We start from the raw sequence: 23,240 nt of genomic DNA, 5'->3' as shown, positions 1-23,240 counted from the left end.
AACAAACAGAACTATCAGAATTCACTGTAAAAATTGTGTTAATCTAGTAATGAGTCTGCTGTCATATTATTCATTTAGTGGAACAGTTTCCTAATTTTGGTTCTTCTGAAACTTAAGGTTTTGGTTTTCACCAACAGAAGTTAGAGGAGACTGGAAACATAAAAGCCTGTGGTTTCTTCTTTTTAACAGTCCACTAGTACTTGCTGAAAGGCATCTTGTGTCATAAATTATTCCCTTGATTAAAAAATTCAAGAGTGAATGCAAATATAAGAAAGATATTAGGAACCTTGGTCTAATGGGACATAACCGGGAGCCTATATTCATTACTCCAGGTAACTCAAAATCTTTTCAAGTATTGCTTTGCTTAGATGTTCAGCGTAAGGCCTGAAGGCACTCTCAGTCCAACCTGCGTGCAAAATTAGACAAAAACAATCACATATGTCTCTCGCATCAAGCTATATAGGGAAAATATTGTAAGAAAGAAACGCGGGCTAAGCCTCACAGATTTGCCAGAACTATTGTAATAACAGGAAAGAAATTCTACAATCTTGAATCATTGAAGCACACAGGGACCACTGGACTAGGTGAACGTTCCAGCAGATGAGTAGCTGGGTAGTTCTGATACTGGTTCCACAGCTCTTAAACAATAATCTATTGTGAAGCTGAAGATATTACATGAGAAGTCATAACTAAAGCTACCAAGGGATAACTCTTATGTTCACCAATGGTATGTTACCACTGTCATAATCTTTTACTGTTTCCAAATGATATTTAATTGCAGAATGCTTATTCCTTTATTTTTTCAAGAACTCCAGGAGTCAGGTGTGTTCACTTGTGCATTTCTGAAATTGGTTGTGCTAAATGCAGAATAGATCATTCTTTAAGCAGTCTTTCTTCATTTTGAAGAATCCGTAGTAGCATCCATATTTAATAAAGAGGCTCTAGAAATTCCCACTTTCATCCATCAGACTGTAAGCAATACAGTGATTTATCCCCTATCCATAAATCCAGGCTTTGGAAAACATAAGAAGTTTTGCAGCATGCTGCATGTTATTCAGTTCCATCTACGTTAGAGAAAACTGTTACATAAAACCATTCTGTTAACGACCTTTCCATCTGTATCATCCCTGTAAGTTTTTCATCTCCAGCTGTACAGGAGTTGCAGTCACTTAATGAAACCCTAGGGTCTATATGTCAGAGCAAAGCATAATTTATATGATGTTTTTCAGTAAAATAAAGCGTAGGTAATTCCAGTTTCCCAGAAAACAAAATTATAAGAAAGAGGAAAAAAAGACATCTACCCCTTCCAAAGTCTCAAAGCAAAATTGGAGTTTTGCTACTTGATGGAAGATAATTTTGCAAACTGGACAAGAGGTGTATAGTATGTTACAGCTTGTCTTCTAAAAATGCTTGAACTCAGATGAGTTTTATAAAGGTCCTTTCGTAGACCCAAAGCCAGTCCATACATGCCTTGCATACCTCTCCTTGGTTTTACTAGCAAGAATAACTTTCCTCAATGCTGAAGAACTGAGAACGGGAGCAGGGACTGAACAATAAAAGTTATTTAGGAAAGGGGAAAAGCAGTTGGTTTTCCTGAGTTTTTCCTTTCTGGAAAAATTTACCATAGTGCAGGTATAGCTTATTAGGAATGCTGGGGGTTGATAAAATCGTTCAAGGGAATGTGTTATAAAATTTCATGGCATAGATGTTTGACTACTAACAGGCATTGTGTGAATATGAATGCTAACGCTGCAATAGAAATACATAGGAAACTGATAAATGCAAAAGATGATTGGATGATGCAGGGGAAGAAGTTGTGGAGTTGGGGGACTCACAGGTAAGGAAGCTCTTGGAACCAGGGCACGGAAACAGTGACCTACTGCATGGAAGGAGAACTACACCATAAGATGGAGAAGCCGCTTCAGTCAAAAAGCAATCATGCAATGAAGCCTGATGTTGGAATTAGTGAGACAGGAGGTAAGAGAGATTAAAAAACAAAAACAACAAACAAAAATCTGCTGCCCTTCCAGGTGGAGCAGCAAACCCAGCCAGCAGAGAGATCTGTTGTCTTATATCAGGGCTATGTAAGTGCTCTATACATGCTTTCATGACACATGCTTATACATGCTGTGCCTATATACTGGTTTGGATCACTCTAGGATTTGGATGTGTTATTCCATGTTACGCCTTTTTTACAGTCCTCCTCCAAAACTGAGCAACAGTATAGAACCTAGCCCTAAACCTCAAAAAGCTGCTTTTGAACCTTCATAACCACTTGTATGTCTTCTGTTGATTGGATGGTTAACTAATTGCTGTTGCATCATAGAGAAATTACTAACAAATAGACTGAGCAACTGAAGCTTCCATTGGGTCATTTGGTATAAGGCTCCTTTTAGGAAGATATGTTGCATCCTTTTGGAGAGGTGTGTTATGTCTTTTCTCTCCTTACACTCTCCTTTTTCTCATCCTCTCTTTTCTGTTGTTTACTGACAGCAATATTGCAGTAACACAAAGCAAAGCTGCCTCCTAGGAGCCTCCTACCTCCCCAGCACACACAAGCGCTGGAGAATCTTTGGGCCAGTGGATTGCTCGTCTCAGTGTATTTGGTTCTGAATAGAAGATGAGGAAAAAGAAGAAACCCTAAACCTCCACCTCCATATAATGTATAAAACGTGAGGCATCTTGATATTTATTTTTCTCAGGACTTTTTGCATCCCAGTTCCTGTTATCATTTTGAAGAATCCTGCATGTCATCTGCAAGTTGTGAAAGACACCTTACAGATTTTGTCCTGGAGAAACTTTACACTCTGTTCTACAGAGACATTTGACATGCTGCTTGGGGTAGGTTCGTTTCCATTTTTTTCCTGCTAGCACTGATAAAAGCAGGCCTGTGTGCAGTAGGTGGCAGTGCCGGCGTGGAAATGGCAGTTGCAGGCCTAAGGCCCGCACTGTGAGCTTCCCTCTCGTTTTCTCTGTGAAAGAATTGCAGATTACAGTATCTCTGAAGTATGTATTCCCTACATGTGTGTGGAAAGCTAGTTGTTTCCCACCAAAGCTTCAAAATCTTCAGCTGCAAATGCAGTGATGTGCCACTAGGCAAATAAAAAAAAATGCACGTGAAAGCATGCGAGAACACACTGCCAAATACTGTGTAATGCCCTAAAAGTTGTATTAGGCTTAGTACATGCAAGAATTTGGATCTGGGCTGTGATTTCTGACGTAAGTCATGGCTTCACAAAAATTTATGAATGTATCACAGAAGTGTGCATTACAGGAATCAGGGTGGTTTTGTTGCTGTTTTAATGGCATTGATTTATCTCTGAGGTGAGTTTGGGCCTTAGACACAAGGGGACATGGCCATGACATGGGCTGAGCAGCCCCAGGGCCGTGAACGCTTGGGGAAGTGGACAAGAGAGAGGCAATCCAGGCCCGGGCTGCCCCTGGGGCTATGGTTGTCATTTTCTTTTTCATTTGTTGGTATTTAAGCTTGCTGCTTGTGCCTTTGCTGGCTTGACCTTTAGCTGACCTAGTTATTGAACCAGAGCAGCTGGGAGCAGACAAGGAAGTCAGTATTTCTCCACTGATTGCCGTTTATTGAAGAGCAAACAGGCCCTGCTGAGGTGGGCAGCACGGAGGTGCAGCCTGTGCTGGACAAGAGGTATGTAGCCACACGCTGCTGGAATGTGGGGCTGTGCTGCCTTACAGCATTGTGCTGTGTGTGTCCTAGATGCCAGTCTGATGGTGTTTTGTAGCTGATATCCGAGTCGCATCTTCCTGCTCTAGCATACAGTCCCTCTTGTGTGACTGTTAAGTTCCATCTGAATGCTGGAACTTTGGGGCACAGCTGGCATTAGCACGGTCTGCCGAAGTACCTGGACTTGCATGAATGTGGCTATGTGACCATCTGCTTTCATAGGAAGAGAAGGGATGGCCTCAAGTTGCTCCAGGAGAGGTTCATGTTGGATATTAGGAAAAACTTCTCCAAAATAGTGGTCAGGCACAGGAACAGGCTCCCCAGGGAAGTTGTGGAGTCACCACCCCCAGAGGTGTTCAAGAAAAGGGTAGATGTGGCACCGAGGGACATAGTTTAGTGGGCAGTATTGGTGGAAGGTGGATGGTTGGACTAGATGATCTTAGAGGTCTTTTCCAACCTTAATGATTCTATGCATTCTGTTTCACTGCAGCCCATCACATCCCTGAGCTGTTGTGCGCACTACTGAGGAGCTCAGTTCTGCAGCCTTTACATTTTGTTAGTGACATTTCCCAGCTACTTGTTCAGCTCGAGTGCTGTCTCCTGGTTTTGCTGTGGCTCTCCACGTGGTATGAGACAGAACAATGTCTGGCCCAGGGAATTTCTAATTATACAGGTGCTGTGTACATGTGCCAGAAACTTAGACCTTAGCAGCTAAATCCTGTTGTCTTTCATTCCTGCAGGCAGTCCTGCTTTTTAACTGATGTACAACAGTGACTTCAGTATTTTTTTTTACTTTTTAAAATCCCTTTGAGTATGGCTGTACAATGGAGCAAAGGCTTTATTGTTTCAGCAAATTTCTCATTTTTCAGGAAGCAGAATGTGTGGCTCCTGGAAAATGTAGGCCATTCAGTAGACTGAGGCTAAGCTTGCTGGTGTTCTGTGTCTGTATTCTGCTTGTTGCCAGACTGTGTAGAAAAGAAATACAAGCAAAGCTGTTCAACACAGACAAGGGCTCACTGTGCCCTGTCTTCTTCCACTGAACAAACTTTGGAAAGGCCATGAGAGGTGGTGAGCTAACATTAAAATGCACCAAGCAATAGAGCCAGCCATTGAAACGAACAAGAACTTACCTGTGTGTTGCAGCACACTTTTTCCTATGGGGGAAAAAAAAAAGCAAATAAGAGCATATAGTTAATATTTTCATGGTAGAGAACAGAGCAAGAGACAGGAAGGTAAAATCTCTGTTGAATAAATCAACTAACTTTATGTTCGTTGTCTGTGCTCAATTTATGTCATTAAGTTGCAGAAGCAGTTTATGCAAAAGTGCATGTTAAATTTATGAAAAATAAATTATGAAAATCATTGGTGGTTATATATGCTTTAAGGGAGATACTACCATGCAGTACCAAAGTAAAACATGAACTAATCAACGCCTCTTAAGCAGCAAATACAAAATTTTTACAGCAAACAGTTTTTTCCTGGGGGTTAGCACTTCGGTAATTATGTAGTGAAATTCAGCAAATGCTTTCACCATCAGATAAACTCAAACCGAATTTGCGAACAGAAATAAGCACTAGTCAAGTTTTTATCTTTTTAAAGAGGTAATGAGGTGTAAACTTTAATGAAATATGTTTGACCTCAAAATCCTACTGAGCTCAGCAAAGTCAAAGGCAATTAACTGCCCAGGCCAGAGGACTCCTAGACTCAGCTCAGATCCACCCACATCAATATTTCTATCCAGGCACAGAGTTGGGGATTTTTAGTTAATATAAATTTGAGACTAGAATCTGACCATTTAAAAATTCAATATATCTGTCAACAGAAAAGAAACAAAAGAATGATGCTAAAAGTAACAGAGCTTAGAATTACACCTTAATCAAGCAGCAGCCTGGGGCAGTTAAGAAGTTAAGTGTGATCAGCACGCTCCTTGGAGACATGCTTGGGTGCTCCTTGATTACAGGTATGTGGAGAATTGTCACAGTTCCTGGAACTTCATCCTTTCGTTAGGATAGTATGGTTAGGTTGAGGCTGGACTTATTTGTTTTGAAGGTCTTTTCCAACCTGAGCGATTCTGTGATTCTTTCCTTGAGACAGTTACATTCCTCTCCACCTGAGCTACCCACCTGCCACTCATACCAATTAAAGCGTTTTCTCTTCAACCAGGAGGAAGAACATGGCACATCCATCCCAGCCAGGCTATGATAACTGAGGCTGTGTGTCCTTTTTGCTGCTGAAGTAAGGCTGTACTGATAAGGTATTTGCAAATGCCTTCCTACAAAATGCTGCTAATAGCTGGTGACTGCTAACAGACTGTCAGCATGGCATCAACAGTTCAGTCTGCTGAGGACCAAAAGGTATTAACATAACTCACTTTTTTGGCTATGATACAAAGGCGTGTAAGAGGAATTTGTGATTAATGGTTCTTGTGATTAATGATTCTATGTCAGGATGGAGGCTGGTCACAGGTGATGTCCCTCAGGGGTCGGTCTTGGGACCAGTGCTCTTCAACATCTTTATCAATGACATAGACAATGGCATCGAGTGCACCCTCAGCAAGTTTGCAGATGACACCAAGCTGAGCGGTGCAGTCAATACAGCAGGGGGAAGGGAAGCCATCCAGAGGGACCTGGACAGGCTGAAGAAGTGGGCCCATGAGAACCTAATGAGGTTCATCAAGGCCAAATGCAAGGTGCTGCACTTGGGCTGGGGCAATCCGAGGTATTTATACAAACTGGGGGGAAGATCTCCTCGAGAGTAGCCCCGCGGAGAAGGACTTGGGAGTCCTGGTGGACAAGAAGCTGGACATGAGCCAGCAGTGTGCGCTGGCAGCCCAGAAAGCCAACTATGTTCTGGGCTGCATTAAAAGAGGAGTGGCCAGCAGGGAGAGGGAGGTGGTGGTCCCCCTCTACTCAGCTCTTGTGAGGCCCCATCTGGAGTACTGCGTCCAGGCCTGGGGCCCCCAGCACAAGAAAGACGCAGAGCTCTTGGAACAGGTTCAGAGGAGGGCCACTAAGATGATCAGAGGGCTGGAGCACCTCTCCTGTGAAGAAAAGTTGAGGGAACTGGGCTTGTTTAGTTTGGAGAAGAGAAGGCTCCGGGGAGACCTCATTGTGGCCTTCCAATACTTGAAGGGAGCATATAAACAGGAGGGGGAACGATTGTTTACAACTGTTTACATGGGTGGATAGTGATAGGACAAAGGCGAATGGTTTTAAACTAAGACAGAGGAAGTTTAGGTTAGATGTTAGGAGGAAGTTTTTCACTCAGAGGGTGGTGATGCGCTGGAACAAGTTGCCCAATGAGGTTGTGGATGCCCCATCCCTGGAGGCATTCAAGGCGAGGCTGGATGTGGCTCTGGGCAGCCTGGTCTAGTGGTTGGCAACCCTGCACATAGCAGGAGGGTTGAAACTAGGTGATCATTGTGGTCCTTTTCAACCCAGGCCATTCTATGATTCTATGAATGTAGAGAGTGTGATATTCAGGTCAAAACAGATGATCAAGTATCTCTTCTTGCATTAATATATAAGAATTATGATTCCCCTGCCTCAACCAAAAAAAAAAAAAAAAAAAAGCAAGCAAATAGAATTATGAAGGTACTACATTCCTTTTAACCCCACACGTTAGGTTTTTAATCTTTCCATGTGTCAGGGAATTCCCTAAATAATGACACTTGAATTAACGATTTCAGCAGATGTAGTTAGTAGCCTCTTCCTTGGAGATCGCTGTGCCTGTAAAGCAGTAACTAAGCTGAGTTCCGTTAGTCGTTTGCTAATAGCTGAGCATTTGGCAGTGCAACGGGGTACTTTGGTTTGAAAGTCTATGTATGTGATTCCCGGATGAGATTTAGTGCAAGCCTAAAACTTATCCCATACATTTAAAATCTATAGAAGACATTCAAAGGAATCAAACATGTGGAAGCAGCATTTGCATCCTCTGTTACCACCAAAAAGGCACAAGATTCCCTACAGCATAGCTGCCAGGGGCAGACTTGGGGCACCTGGAGAGGACCAAGGTGCTGTGCAGCATGGCTGTAGTCCTGTTGAACGGTGATGAATGCTGCCTCCCAGTGACCTGTCACGGACAGCCTCCTCAGGCACAATGTACGTGGAGGAGGAGACCCTTGCTGGTACCTGTTTTCTGAATCTTTGCTGACTGCCAAATATTCTTCAGCATGTTAGGAAGAGACCACATCACAGAGAGTTGCTGTTTCCTTGCTGTCAACCACTCATAATCTAAATTAGGTGTTTTTACATGTTTACTTGCTGAACTATCAAAGCCTTTCTCTGCCCAGTCATGCTCTGATTATGGAGCCTCAAACTGATGGGAATCACAGGCTGAAGTCTGTGGGGAGTTAGAAGTGGATGGGCAAACTCATAATCAAACCTTTTGCATGATGACAGACTGATAGATCACGACTACTCTCTTCTACAATGCAAAGAGGCAAAAAGGAAAAGAATGACCTAATTTAGTCATAGAGATGTATAGTGTGACAGGAGAGTTTTCCTAAAAATGCACATAAAATGTAAATCCATCTTTCCTGTAAGTGCTTGGGCAGCAGCTGACTTCTGTGACTCACTTCAGAGAAATTCCTTGGGAAAAAGGTTAGCTTTCTCTGGGACAAAAAGAAAAAGTAAATGATATAAATGGTTATTGTAAAGCAAATCCTGGCCTAGTGTTCCCTGTTTGCACTGGATCAAAAGCAATCAGAGCCAGTAAAAATTCAGAAGATGTAGTAAATTCACTGTTGAAGGGTATATGCTGTCACAAGGAGAGCTCTGCCTTGGAGGTCAGCCTGGGAGTGATGATTCCTTTTAAAGGAGAGGAATTGCTGGCTGAAAATCATGGACATTAAACCAGTAGTTTTTTCCTCACTCCAATCAGACTAAAATGTGGAGTAATCTACAGCAGAGTTGTGGCCAAAATATCTTCACCAATTGCCTGCAGGGAGGAACAGCCAGAGTGGAAAAAGTATGTGGATAGTCTACGTGCAGTTGTGTTCAAATGTACAGTGCTTGTTTATGGAAGCTTATATTCAGCTGCACCATCAGATGTCTCAATTATAGTCCTAGAGCATAGGGGGAACAAAACATTGGAATTATGTTGGAGAGCTATCTAATTCGCCACATGCCTCCCCTCCTCCCCCATTACCCACTCCCTTTGTTGCAAAAAAAAAAATCTTTACTTTCTTTTCCAACAGCATAAACATTGCAACATTTTCCATCTAAATACAAGAGAGTGGAGAAACATTTGTAATAATTCAACAGAGCAAATGCATTTTGACATGCAGCAAGCTGGGCTGCTAATGAGTGGCAGAGGGAAGATATGAAAAGCAGTATTAAATGGCCTGCTCTTATGGAAACAATGGGAATCTTCATCCTCTGGCCCTAATTTGGAAAAACATACACAAGGTACCAAGAAGCAAAAGAGGCTGCAATTGAGATTTTGCCTAAAGAATAAAGGCTAGGTTTAGTGGTAAATGATTTTTCTTGGGTTATTGTGATTTAGAGGGGATTTTCTTCTGCCTTTATCTTGCCTTTATTTTCCTTTGGAAATTGCATCATAATGTTCTCTCTGGCTTTAGTTGCTGCTTTAAGTGTGGTACAACTTTAAGATTATATTTGGTTTCTGAGCAAGTGATTTCTACTCTTTGACTTGGAAAGCCGGGGTGGTTCTCTAGGGGGGTGAACCTTCAAACTGGGTAACGTGAATAGCCTGTGGCAATACTAGTACTTCACAATGTTTTTATATAGTGATTTGAGAAGCCCTCATGGCTCAGTAAATACTTAGCAGTAGATTTATCATCATTCAGATGGTTAGTCTCCTGCTTGCTAGGGTTCTGCTCAGTGTGCTTTTGCACGCTTCCAATGCAATGCTGTGCAGGGTGTCTGATGCTCCTCCTGTGACAAGCACTACCAAACTGGCCAAACTGATAGCAATAATGAAATTAATTATCTACAGGGATGCCTTAATGTTCCTGTTTGAAGGAAGGAGTTCACTTAGCACTTCTTATTATCTTAAAAAGCTTCTAAAGGGGCTAATAGTATCAATGTGCTATTTAGGAGGGCAAGATTAAAACATTTTGCCTTCAGTTGATACACTAGAAACACTGATAGTAGTTCCTAGTTTCTTGCATGCACTACAGTTTCAAAATGACTTTCATGGACACTATTTTGAGAAGCAGAAACCATGGCTTTTATGTTACCTGGCAGCCTGAAATCCGTCAGATGGCACTGACCTTGGAGGCCAGATCCAACAACTCCATCGAGCTGTGTTCCGTTTAGGTACACGCACTCCATCTGGCAAGAACAAAACTCCAGCCAAAGGGATATGATTAAGTGATATATAGTCTTGGGACCTGTTTCTTGAATCTCATGAACTGACAACTTCAAAAGGATCTTGAAAAGAGATGGAGGCCACATGACTGGAAATGTTGTATTCATTTTTGAATGCGTTTACCAAAGACCTGGAAATGAATGCTGCTGTTTCTGAGCACCAGTCCAGGTTGGAGCAGGCTGGCAGACTTAGAGACATTGAGTCATTTCCATACAGAGCTGGCAGAGCAAAAGATAATGCATGACAAAAGGAGACTGAGCTAAAGACAGTCACGTGTCTCTGTCCTGAAATACAGAGAATGGAATATGTACTGACCCTCGGAGCTTTTGAAAGAGGCATTTATCTTGAGACTAGGCTAATGCAGTGCTAGCACAGCTTTGGATACACAGGAATTTTGCAAGAAAATAGAGGTTTGGTAGAAAATGTGAAGAGTCAGCATTTTGAAACTGAGAATACACAAAACAGAAATTATATGAAAATGTTTTCTGCAAGTGATGTTTGTCTTTATAATTTGCATGAAATCTATCGATGGAAACAACTTAGAAGTTAATACAAATTTTTACATAGTCAGTACAAGCAGTGCAGCAAGAACAGTATTACCCCCCCCTCTTTTTTTTTCCTTCCTTGGGTCAGGTGTACAAATCCCACTTCAGGAACTGAACTAGAAGAATTAAGATCAATATTCCTCACGATCTGTGGGGAGCATTGCAGCCGAGCCATCCTGAGATTTGCTGGCCTTATTCCAGCAGGGTTCTGTGTTCTAGGAGGAGATGTAAGCACAATATGAGAGTCACGTTAATAAGACTTTCCTGCAAGTAAGGGTTTTGTGGAGGTGATAATTTGCTAGGTAGCTGCCTGCCAGAGTCAGATATGGATGCTGTAAGGTTTCCCTTACTTCTTTCTGGCTATCAGACTACACTTAAACTAAGCGTATACATATCAAAGGCAACACTGTCCATACGATTATACAAGGGTACTTGTATCTATCCCTTTTCTGTGCTATGATAACAGGTTTGCTTTTACCTCGCTATTTACTAGGAGTGGGCTGGAGATGTGTGCTCTCTGCCTACTAACTTTGCTTCCTCCTTTAGGTACACTGTGACAGAACCTGTCTGCACAGCTTACCCAAGGACACGATTAGGTTGAGGATTGTGAGTTCCATGCTTCACTGTGAAAGTGATTTTGGCTGCAGCCTTCTGTACTGTACGTATCCTCTTGATGGCCTGAGGAAGAAGGAACAGCAGAAAGACAGTGACCCAGGCTTGTCAACACGTAATTCTCAGTCTATGTTCAATTTTGGCCACATTTTTAATCCTGCCTGTGATTTTATGAACATCCATTCACAGCACTGGAGGGCTGCTGGGCTACTTGTGACTCCTGATGGTGATCATGATGTTCTTCTGTTCTGGAGGAAGCTGCTGTTTAGTTTTCTTTAAATAGGAAGGAATTTCATTCCATCACATTCTGTAATGTAGAATTAATCTGTAGGTTGTCTTGTACAGTGCAGGCCTAGGATTATCTGGAAGGGAAGCAGCCAGATCACCTCCAAAAATACCCTCCTACAGCCCAGACTAAAGGAGCAGAATGTACTGCCAATGTCAGGTTTAGCTAACCTGACAAATCATCAGAATTGTCATCTTTCTGAGCATCCTAACAAAAGCGGCACGAACTGTAGGCTGGGAAATTATTTCAAAGGTTCAAAGCAGCTATTATTCTGGCTAAAATATAATTAAAATTGTAAAAGTTTTGAGAAGAACCCTCTCGATGCTCCATTGGAAGTTCTCCATTTATTCCAGTCATTTCCTGGACTGGAGACAGGTGAGCACTGAACTACATATTGCTTGCCTTGAATGCAGAGCAGACTGTGTCAACCAGACCCACGCTGCTGCTCACGGTGTGCCTCCCAGTCAAGCTGCCAGTCCCAAAGAAGGCATCTGTGCTTTTGCTGCTGACCTAAGAAGTACAACTGAGAAGCAACCAGGCTGAATATATCTCACTTTCACAGCAGACCTCCTGGAACCTAAAACTTCTGCATTATTTCAGCCACTCCTGTCCATTTTACTATTAAAGGCTTGTATGTGTGCCTATCTCAGGCTTGCCCTGAAGTGGAGCTCAGCGCTTATGTGTATCAGTATTGGTGCAACTCCTACTGGGCAGAAACGTTTTTGTACTACTGATCATGATCACACCTTCTCTTCAAATCCCCTTTAACAAAATAAAATTATATGCATGTGTAATATAATGGAGTAGAGGATGAAAGGAAAAAAAAACCACACACAAAGATAGAATTTAGCTCCTAAATGTTTCTAAGGAGAAAAGCACATTCTCCTACTTCTGCAGTTGTGAAATTTTCTTGCTTGCTTTCTTGTGTCAGGGACACTCTGCTCACAACCTCAACTTTCCTGGTAACAGCATTTAACTGTTCATGTAAAGATAGTATTTTTACTTTCCTCAATGTGTTTCTATTGGCTGCCACCTTTTTTGCTCTCTAAAAGGTTTCTTGTCAAGAGGCAAAATAGTTAGGTGTGATGCAGAGACTTAAGATATTTTGACCAACCAGGGAGGAACTAAAATAAGTACGATCTGTGGCTCTCAGATTTCCTCACCTTTCCTGTGGTCAGCCTGTCACACAATGCCTGCTGAAGGCTGGAAAGCTGAGGGCTTTCTGTAAAGGCACTCCAGCAGAGCGGAATCATCGCCAGCCCATCTACTGTCTTCCTCAAATCCAGCACTGCAGAAATTCTGCCAGGAGTTGTTCTGGGGCCATCTGGGATTCCTCATTTATGTCACACAGGAAGTAGGAAATAAGACTAAATTGATGCCAATTTTGTTTAAATAAACTTAAATTACTTATTTAAATTACTCAGAAAGACCTACCTGTCAAAACTAGGTTTTGTCAGACAGCAGTTTCTATTTACCTTAAATAAGTGGGCTGGAGAGAATGAGATCACTGTGGACAGGCAGAACAGCCATAAAACTCACAGAGAGCAGGGTCAGGAAAAGAAAATCAGACCAAAACCCATTCCGGTAACAGAGAGTATGAAATCTGATGTCTACCCTTAGGGGAATACTTGTGGGACAAGCTTCCCTGCTCCAGCGGTTTTCCCAAATTGCCACTCTAGGAGACTCGAACAGGCTTCTGAAATCTCAAAAGAAAAGTAAGCTTTAGGATAACTCTTGGAAAACACGTACTGACCTGCTCTCCTCTATTGGCTGAACACATGGGACACTCTTCAGTCTGTTTAATACCACAGACTTACTTCAGAGGAACATTTTTTACATTACGATGGTTTGTTGACAGAGACACAAACGCTCACATAGACTCCCAGTTTCAGACAATTTCATGAGTGCATTTTTCCTCCAGATCCTATTCATCCCACAGTAAATGTTTAAAACTTCTTTTCTTTAAGCTCGTTTTCTTGAATGCCAGTTCCTTTTCCATTATATTCTTTTCTGCATCCCTAAACTTTAACAAATGCAAGCCTTTAAATTACTCATGATTAACTGTCCATTTCAACACCACTCATTTGAAGTCCTGCAAAGCATTTTAGAGTTTATGGGGTGATGGGACTGAAGTTTTTACAAGACCAGCCCTGGTCAGCGGGGTTTATAAGATGCACTCTGCAGGGTTTAATTTACAGCTTTTTGTGCCTAAATAAATCATGTACAAATTAATGCAATTAAAGCAAAAACTGGGGATCAGACCTGGCCCTGGGCCAGATGCTTAAGACCTCCCTCAGTGCAGAAGGTCTGGCTTAAGGCTCGGTCAGCAGGATACTTTTCGCTTATGGTGCACACTGACTTCAGTAGTGCAGGATTGGACCTCGAGGCTGGAGCAAGCATGTCATAAATACCAGAGGATGGACCGCAGACAAAAATCGTAGCACGGGTTTTCATGGGCACTCATGTCTTGCTGCTCAGTCTCAGTGAAGGAATGTAACTCTCCTTGTAATTTCAAAGCCACTCATTCAATCTTTTGAGTAATTATGGGTCGACAGCTGATTATACCCTGGAAATGTTTGCTAGCACCATTAATCTTTTGCTCATTTGGTCTGTTCATGGCTATAATTATAAATGAGCGAAAGCAACGAAGTAATTTCTGATTGGATGGCTTGGGAGAGACATGATGAATATAGCCCGGGTGATTCACGCCGTGCTCAGCAGTGCAAGGTGCAGGACATCCCCTGAAATGAGCGGCTCCGAGCAGTGCTGGGCCTCTCAGCCACCGACTGGATCGCGCCCATAATAACAAGACTGGGGTGGCAGCTCAGTTCTTATTGGAGCTGAGGATAAATTAAAGGGAGGCAACCAAAGAGAAACTATTTTCAGATAGTAAGAGTAGAATTTCAGTAACATTTAGCCTGATTCTTTGAAAATAAAATGGCTATGGGAGATTTCTTATTAGGGTCGAACTACTTAACAGGCCCTTGTTAAAGACTCTCATGCACTTATTGGGTCAGGCAATGTGAGGCATGTTTAAATGCTATATTACTGCTAGATGGGCTTTTAAGCTCGTCTTGATGTACTTGTTAAAAAAAAAAAACACAACACCCATATATTTCTGTTTATTTCACTCTAGCTTAGCTCTAGTATTTCATAGGCTTATGGCTGAGTGAAAACAGACATAATAATTTCAATGAAATATACCCACAGAATGTGATTTGCTATAACTGAAAAGAGATTTTTCAACTTTTACTTTGGAATATATATATAGTTTTAGTATTATTCTATAATGAATCCCTGCTATTTTCAGATACTACCCCTAATTCATGTAAAATACTGATGTGTTGAATTTATCATTCAAAAAGGTAAATCATTTCTTTGGGGAAATAGGTATGAATTACTAATCTAAACTCAAAGAGAAATGCTCAGGTTATTGAGTATTTATGACATGAAACTAGTAACATCTTACTTGATATTTCTTTTTTATTGTTGAAGTATCGCTGCCAGTGAAGGAATTGCTGACAATTCCTTCTGTCCCATGGTTTTCCACAGACTAATCTTGAAATTTTTTTCTTCTTTTTATTTTATTACTGTCTAATGAACAACTGCAATGTTGCCTCATTTCAGCATCTGTACAGGAGGTATGCTAGTGAGGCTCCTGAATGAAAGAGGTTTGGATGCTTAGATATGCAGAGTGAGATGAATTCAAGGACAGGCAAAGCCCAGCAGGAGCTCATTCTGTGGTTTTCTGTTTTTCTTACAGTATAATAAAGACTAGCTGGAAGATATGAAAAAGGTCTCTTAGAAGAAGATGTAAGTAATCTCTAGTCTGCCTGGCTTGTTTTACACATTAGGTTTTACAGCTTCTCTGCAAAAATCATTGTGGAAGATGAACCATGCCTGAGCGCGAAAGGGCTGAAGAGCTGCTTCAGAGAGAACAGCCTTCTAGTCACTTCTTCAGGGAAAGACAATGTTTCTACCTGAAATGCTGGAGATGGGGAAGGCTCATCTTCTCTTTCTTCTCTTCTTTAGCTCAGTTTGCAGCACATGACAACTTTATTCATTTCATGTGATGGATGTAACGAACAAAGGGTGAGTATTAAAAGAGAGCTACTGTTCCTTTGTAAATACTGTGAAGGCTTTGCCATCTTCATCACTGATTTCCCATGCCTTTCACCCTTCCTCCTCATTAATTGCACTACCCAGATGACTGCTGATTGAACACATCTGAAGCAACTCTGACTACTGCTGATTTACATGGGCTAAGTAAGACCCCTCCTTCCTTGCTGTAATTTCATCTTTATAGAGTATAACTACAGCTTTTATAGTTCAGAAGTCAGCTTCCTCTGATGGAACCTTCTTCCATCTGGCTGCAATGATGGGCTTCCAATGCAATGAACTATGTGTGTTTCCATTCCACGTTGCAATAGTTATCCATATGTTGAATCATAACATTGTCAGTGGTTTAGGCAAGATGGAAGTTGCCAGCCCTGTGATGATTTCATGCAGTTAGGAAACAGATGGGAAAAGGAGATGGGGATAGAAAGGAGTATCTGGACATCTGAGGAAAAAGGCACTGAAGGAATGGGGATTTCTAACAACTCAGAGAACTGTTGTCTCCTGCAGAGGTCCCCAAAAATGTTGCCCAAATATCTGCCAGCTGAATCCTAGATGTTACTGCTGATCCATTGAAAATGCACTGCACTGGAAAAAAAAAAGTAGTTGGCAACTAGCTGTGAGTTTACAGAAAATCACTTTTCATGGTAACGTTCTGAAGAGAGCACTGCTTGCGGTTGCTTGCTCCCTTTTCTGGTTTTGCTTACTGTTGCTGGAGTTTCAGGACACGAAAATCCTTTGGGCTCCCATTTAAGAGCTGTACAACTAGCAGAAATGAACTCTTTCCCCTCCTCCGTGTCTGCTTAACCAAATCTATTCATTTCCCATGAAGAAATGGCCTCGCGGCAGAGGAAAAGGAAGGTTTTATTCTTTATGAAGGTTTGATAAGATCAGAAGTCGAAGGTGCAAATGGTGACAATGTAAGGCTATTTCCTGGGATACTTGTACAAATTGTTTCTGGAGTTAACCTCTGTAGCACAGCTTGCATACTTGCATAGTACAGAACACACTGCATACATTATTCTTTAAAAGTCTTAATTTGAGGACAAGTTCCTCCTTCGTTCAGAGATTTGAGGGCTCTGTAACAGCAGTAACCTCCATGTGCCAGCTCAGGCCTTGAAGTTGGTATTTCTGGCCAGCAGCGGCCCTTCTGACCCTGTGTCTGTGGAGGCAGGGCCAGACAGAGCTCCTGGGCATTCTGCAGCTGGCCGCACTCAGTGCTGGCATTTCACAAGCATTTTCCTTTCTGTCAGGCAGAGCGAAGCCTCTGGGGACAGGAGATGGCTTGGCCACATCTATTGCTTTGCAAGCACTGCTTTCAGCTCTGTGTTCTCCTGGGGAAAAAGCTTGAATTTTCTAAGAAAATTCTAAAATCAAATTAGCTTAAAAGAGACCAAGGAAAATACCAAGAAAAAGTAGAACTCTAGTCAAATTCTGGGCATTAACTTGTTATGTACATGTATTTTTTTCTATTACAGTTTTCTCCACCCATTTTTGTCATACATTAGAAATGTATCCTTGCCAGCTTCCTCCTTTACTTAATTATTGCATATTTACATCCTTCTTTCATTAATAGTTTTCATTCTTTCCTACTACAGCCTACGTGAACATTTGGTAACAAAACGCTTCCTGGGATTTCTCTGATACCTCCTCCTCTTTTGCAAACCATTGATGTTCACGTCACAGGGAGTTGTTCCAGGATCTGCATATTGGTGTCTAGTGAAGCTGTGCCTCTGCCAGGGTTGTGCTGTGGGATCAGTTCCCTGGAGCACTGTGTGGACGTGACACTCAGCCGATGGTTTTACCCTCGATCCTGAGGGCTGAGCTTTCCTGCTTCCTGTCCGTGGGAGCCATGACCTCAGCTCCATGCTATTCTGAAATGATGCCCAACAGTCTTTCTTTTTCCACTCTGGCTTTACTGAAGAAGTCTGTCCTTTCTTTCATGGTTGATGCTATTCTACATATCTGCTGTGATTTAATTCCTTCCCGATGACTTCTTATTTGTCAGCCTTGTAATTACACGTTCTTTACATCTCTAAGTACAATTGTTCTGTTAACTGGACCTGAGGTGAGATTTTATCTGCTAGGGCCTCTTTCTCAAAGTTTCTTACCTGTTTTCTACCTTAAGACTATAGTTGTAACTATTTTTTTCCCGTCTTAACCCAGTATCTTATCTAACATTTGAACTCGATTCTTGAAATGAATGAAGGAAGAAGCACTTGCAGTGTACCCAGGTCATGGCGTTGCTTGCAGCCAGCGCAGCACTTCTGCCATGCAGCAGCGCTGCTCCTTGGAGGGCAAGCAGAAACAGGGATGTGAGCTGAGCAGTGCTCATAGTCTGTACTCAGAAGATGTTTGTTCTCTGTTCAGTCTCTGTGAGCCTGACGGAGGTGGCAGGAGAAAGTCGGCCATGAGTAATTTCCCAGGAAGCAGAGGGGATTTTATTTTTAATCCTCTAGTTATCAACTGCAGCTTCACTGATGGATCACTTCATTTTCAGCGTTTCCCTGTTTCGCCTGCGTGGGCGTTCTATGTCCTCAGAGCTGCTGGGACTCAGGGGCAGAGTTCTCCTGTGCTCTCGCTCCCTGCCACGTACTGCTCGGTGCGGCTCTCCCAATTAGCCATGCAAGCACCAAGGCACATAACGCTGGGCCTGATTTCTGCTCGGAGTTCCAAACCAAAGGATGCCACAGTCAAGTTTTCCCTTCTTTCACCCTTATTTTTCACTCTGTGGATCCAAAAAGCACATCTGGTAGGTCCATAGAGGCATTTAAGATAAAAAATGAGGTGTCTACTTGACTGCTATATAGGTGGATCTTAAATACATGAATCCTGCTTTCAGCACTAATTTTTTGGTTTGGATGATGCCTTTGGTCCTCCAGTAATGTTTCCAAGGCGTAAACCCTCACTGATCTCAATAGGCCACCATCTGCTTTTATGATTGTATGGGACTTATTAGCACTTAAGTTATTACTGTTTTCAATACATCTTGTATTGCAACAGGAAGAAAAGCGTGGAAACAGTGCAGCGCATCTCCTTCATTCTCACCGTGGTGCTGTGTGAAAATGATGGTACCCATGAAAAATAGATTTTGTTGGTTTTGTTTGGCGTTTGGATATGGAAATGTGGATGCTCCGGTGCTCGGGTGTTTACAGCGACGCTGCTCCCCAGCAGAGAGGACGCGCGGTGCTGTCACCGCTGCCGCCGGATGGCTTTTGTCGCAGTAATGCCTTCGGACGCGCTCGGTCTCCGCACAAGGCCGGGCCGGGGCGCGCCCTTCCCGCGCAGCGCTGCGCTCCCGCGGCGCCCGAGGGCGGAGCTTGGCGGCCCCGCCCCTCCCGCGGCGGCGGTGTGCGCCCGGGCGCGGAGGCAACGAGCGGCTCCTGTTGCGCCGCCGGGCGCCCTCGCCGCCCGGGTCCTCCCACCGCCGTATAAAGACTGGGGCGGGCGTCAGCCCCCTTCGCTCTGCCCGCCGCGGAGGAGGAGCGGCATCTCGGGCGCGGCACCGGCTGCTCCTGGTGGCGCTTTTCCCCTTTCTCCCACCCCCGCCCTCGGGGCTGGCGGCGCGGGGAGCGGCGGCGGTGCGGAGGGGGAAGATGGCGTGGAGCGGCGCCCGGCCCCCGCGGCTCCTCCTGCCGCTGCTGCTGGCCCTGGCGCTGCCGGCGGCGGCGGAGCGGCGCACCGGGCCCGGCCCCGCAGGTGAGGTGCGCGGCGGCGGGAGGCGCGGCGGGGATGCGCTGCCGGAATGCGCCGCCGGCTCCATTGTGCTTCCCGAATCGGGAGCGTCCGCCGGGAGGGAACCCCGCCGGCCCGCGGTGCGCGCGTGGGTGCTGCCGCTTCTCCCGGTTATTTCTGTGTTTCTTCTATTCGTCTGCCGCCCCGCGCTTCTCCGTGCCGCTCGCGGCCCCTGGGGCTCCCCAGGTTGTCGCTCGGAGTTGCTGGAAGCGTTTTAAATCTCCGGGGTGAGTCATGCGGCGGTAGACGCAGGATTCAACTTCGGAAAAAAGTAAAAATAGAGTCCCCGGTGGGAAGGGAGCGCCTCTGGCTTTCTCCCTTCCCCCCTTTCTCTTCTCTGCCCCTGTGACAAAGTGCTGATGGGCAGGGGGGTTTTCCACGGCACGGAAAAGCACGGTGTCGTTCGCTTCTTGCCTGAACTTCTTCAGCTTGGGGAGAAGTTTCCCACTTCGTGAGAAAAAAGTGAGCTGGCGGCTGCCGTGCCTTTTGCTGGCCCTCGGAGGCCGCCAGCTTTCTGTTCCTTGTGTTCTGTAGTCACGTCTGTGAGAAGGTAGAACACAACTGTATCTTCAGCGTGTAAAATAAAAGAATGCACGCAGGAAATTCCCTCGGAGAGGTGTCCAAACATGTGTGTCAAGCTATACGCCAAAACCGATTTCTTATCCAGTACTGTTTTAGCATCTGTATTTCTGATTTCTGTTCTGGAAATAGAAAGGTATTCCATCCTGCTGAACTATTACCACATGAAATCAAAGTAGTTTTGTTTCCTGGCTTGTTTACTCGAGTGTGTAATAAAGTTATTTTTATTACCTAGCTTGATTTTCGCTTTGGTGTGTTGAAGGCAGCTCACTTTTCTGAGAGACAAGTTTATTCCAGCAAGTTCTGAGTTTGGAAACTGCTGCCTTTGCTGATAACCAGCGTAAGAAAAGTTGGCGTTGGCGAACTCCAGGCTGCTCGCTCTGCTGCTCAGTCCCAGCTTTCTCCTTTTGCTGCTTTCAGTCACTCTGTGGAGTTCCCTGCGGGCGTGCAGCTGTTTCTCGCGCTCTGGGCAGTGTGAGCATCCCTGTTCCGTGGCCATGGGGCTGTGTCCTCCTGGGGTGTTTTGGGCAAAACACAGAGCTCCTGTGTCTGTAGCAGTGGGGCTGTGAGGATGCTCCTTTAGCAGTTGATTACTGCAATCAGTTGCATTTTTTTCCCTCTAAGATATCTATTCAAATAATGTATTTTTTTAAGCTACTTGATCTAAGTGTGAGATCTTGTGCTGGTATAAGGTAACGGCTGGCTTGATAATGACTCCTGGTTTTAAACCCTGTCAGTGTTCAAAGGCGTGAGAAGCAGAGAGTGTATAGTTCAGTGGTCGATGCAGCACTGTGCGATACAGCACCAGAAATAGACTGCTGCATCTAGATAAATGATAGAAGTGATGCTACACAAATTGCACTGCTGGAAAGCACTGTTCTATTTTATATAGGTGGTCAAACAAGAAAATACTATTCTTCTTAATTTAAACAATAGTGGTCTGTATTGGACTGTAGCAAACTGCTGAGCGCAGGCTGCTCCTTGGGTAACTTCTTGACCCCAACATTGCCTGCCGTGTTACTTGATTTTGTTCCAGCTTTAACCCTTAAATGTTATCCTCCGGTTGTATTGCTTGGTGAAGGACAGAGCGTAGTGTGTCCTCCCTTGTAGAAGTCTCCTGGTATTCCGTATGCGGACTCAGACTTCTGTGGAGTAAAGATGCAAAAGTTTCAGTGCTAGAACAACAGCATTAACATATTCCTGCTGTGCTGAGCTTACCGAGTACCTGTTGCTTATCATGTAACACAGTGCAGGAAGAGATATTTGTCGTTGTTTTGGGTGTTCCTGTGAGAATGTTTTTTCAATCAGCTCTCTGCACAGGAAATTTCCCTGCCTTCCCGGAGTCCATTCCTCAGTGGCTGTGGGCTTGGCCGCTTGGCTGTGTGGCCACGTAGCCACCATGGGTTGTAAAGGCATTGAGCAGGCCTGCTGTGTTGCTGCTGTCCTAGTGCTCCCAAAACATGAAGGGTGGCTGGGGGCCAGGGCTTGTCACAGGGAGCGGAGGTAGCTTCCAGAGCCGACGTGGCCAGGATGTGTCCTGGAGCTGCAGCAGTATCCGTGGCCAAGCTGCCAGCTGTGCTCTGCCTCAGTGAGCCTTCCCTGCCGGCCACAAGCACTGCAAGCGGTGATGGGTACTGGATGTGGCTGCTTGAGGGCCTGCTTGGAGGTACAGCAGGTGCTGTTGTGAATGCTGTTGACTTTTTTAGGCTCAGACAAAATGGACACTGTGATGGCAGTGGCTGTAAGCCTTTCACTGAGGTAGTGCCGTAAAGGAGCAAGGGATTTTGCTCATGTAACCACTTCGGCGTACTTACTGAAAGAACTGGAAGGCTCAGCCTGTTTCCCCCTTGGAAATATTGCCTGCGAAGACTTTGATCTGAGTTCTTTGTAGCACCAAGTTGAGAGGCTGTGCAATGTAGAGGAGGAACAAATTGGAGCTTTTCGGCCATATTCTTTCTTTCCTCAGGTGGTGGAGGTAAGCCACAGTAGTGGATGTGACACTGCGTTTCTGTGATAGGCAGTGCAGTTGGCTAAGACCATGGAAAATTTGACTGGAAAATGCATTTCTAATTAAAACAGCTGTGACAGTTCTTATCAGTATTTGATACTCTCAATTGCTGTCCAAACCAGGAGGGTTTTGCATGAAACGTATTCCTGTCAAAGAACTAACAGATTATTTCTCAAAGGTTTATTTGCATTGATTAAATGTTCTGGAGAGTCATGATTTATGTCCAGATTCCTGCCTTTTTTTCCCCCATCATTATTGCTTATTTAAGGAGAATTGACTCAGCCTCTTCACAGGGAAGCATTTAGTTTTGTCTGTTGAATTACCACCATTACATTGCATGATTGAAAGGAGCATCTTTCCATTTGTGTAAAGCTACTAATCTCTTTAAAACTTAAATTAGTTGGCACACTGCTCCAGTGAAATCCCTTGGCACAGATGGTAGTAGGATTGCAGTAAGGGCATTTTTGTTTTCATTTATAATGTCTGTTTTTATAGTTTTTGTGGGACCAGTTGCAAGGAGAGCAACTTTGAAAGTGAAGAGTCTTTGTTCCCTCTTAATTTCTACAGAGTATAGTTCCCTTTAGCAGAAAGCACAGCTTGACAGGAATGTGTTTGTATGTGTAGGAATGTCATAGCTCTGTAGGATAAGTGACACTTAATCTTTGCGGAATACGTGCTTGCAAGCACAGTCTGACACCACTGTGATGTTCAGACTCCTGGTTCTGCAACAGAACTGAATTCAGTTTTCAAAGTAAGGATTATATTGTGCATGAATAGACTAAATATGTAAAATCTCCGGTTCGTCCCAAATTATTTATTTCGAGCAGCTGGAATGCCTGTTAAAATTCCCAGTAGATGGGGGGAAATAAGAAGTCCATTAAAGAAAAAGAATATATCATTGTTTTGATGATCTTGAGAGTAACATCTTCATGTTCTCAGTGTCTGCATATGTGGATGTATCTTAATTAATATTTTGACTCTATTATTTGCAAATGTGACTGCAGACACTTAGGTGTCTAGTGATCATTTAGCTATTATTGACAAATAATGCTGTTAACATATTTAGTCATTTCAGTCTGTTTCCACTCAAATATGGTTTAAAGATGTTGTGGATTACTTTGTAACTTCTTCAAAATGCATAAGTGTGTTTGTAATGGAGAACAAAGTAATTACGTATCTGTTTCCTTAATAATTCAGAGTTAAATAGTAGAATTCTGTCTTAGTTTAAAACATTCAAATTTATAGGACAACTCTGAAGAAAGCCCCTTTGTAGTGGTTGGCCCACTGCCTCTTACAGGCTGCCCTTTGAAAAGTATTCTGGGGTTCCTCCTG

General features: G+C 43.6%; 1 protein-coding gene across 2 annotated transcripts in view; it reads left to right on the top strand.

Moving 5' to 3' along the window:
• Positions 15,540–23,240, top strand: part of PLOD2 (procollagen-lysine,2-oxoglutarate 5-dioxygenase 2) — a 53,807-nt gene continuing 46,106 nt past the window's right edge. The window contains exon 1 of one of the 2 annotated variants that reach the window (XM_021397080.1): positions 15,540–15,562. Coding sequence is in view for 1 of the 2 variants with exons in the window: in XM_021397078.1 (XP_021252753.1) it covers positions 19,183–19,285 (103 nt within the window). In the remaining variant the exon portion in view is untranslated. Of the gene's footprint in view, positions 15,563–18,939; positions 19,286–23,240 lie in introns of those variants that run through there. The other variant, XM_021397078.1, reaches the window with a different exon arrangement.

This window comes from Numida meleagris, chromosome 4 (genome assembly GCF_002078875.1).
Source record: "Numida meleagris isolate 19003 breed g44 Domestic line chromosome 4, NumMel1.0, whole genome shotgun sequence".
NCBI classification, from domain to species: domain Eukaryota; kingdom Metazoa; phylum Chordata; class Aves; order Galliformes; family Numididae; genus Numida; species Numida meleagris.
The sequence above is the reverse complement of the archived record's forward strand: the minus strand, read 5'-3'. Positions and strand labels throughout refer to the sequence as shown.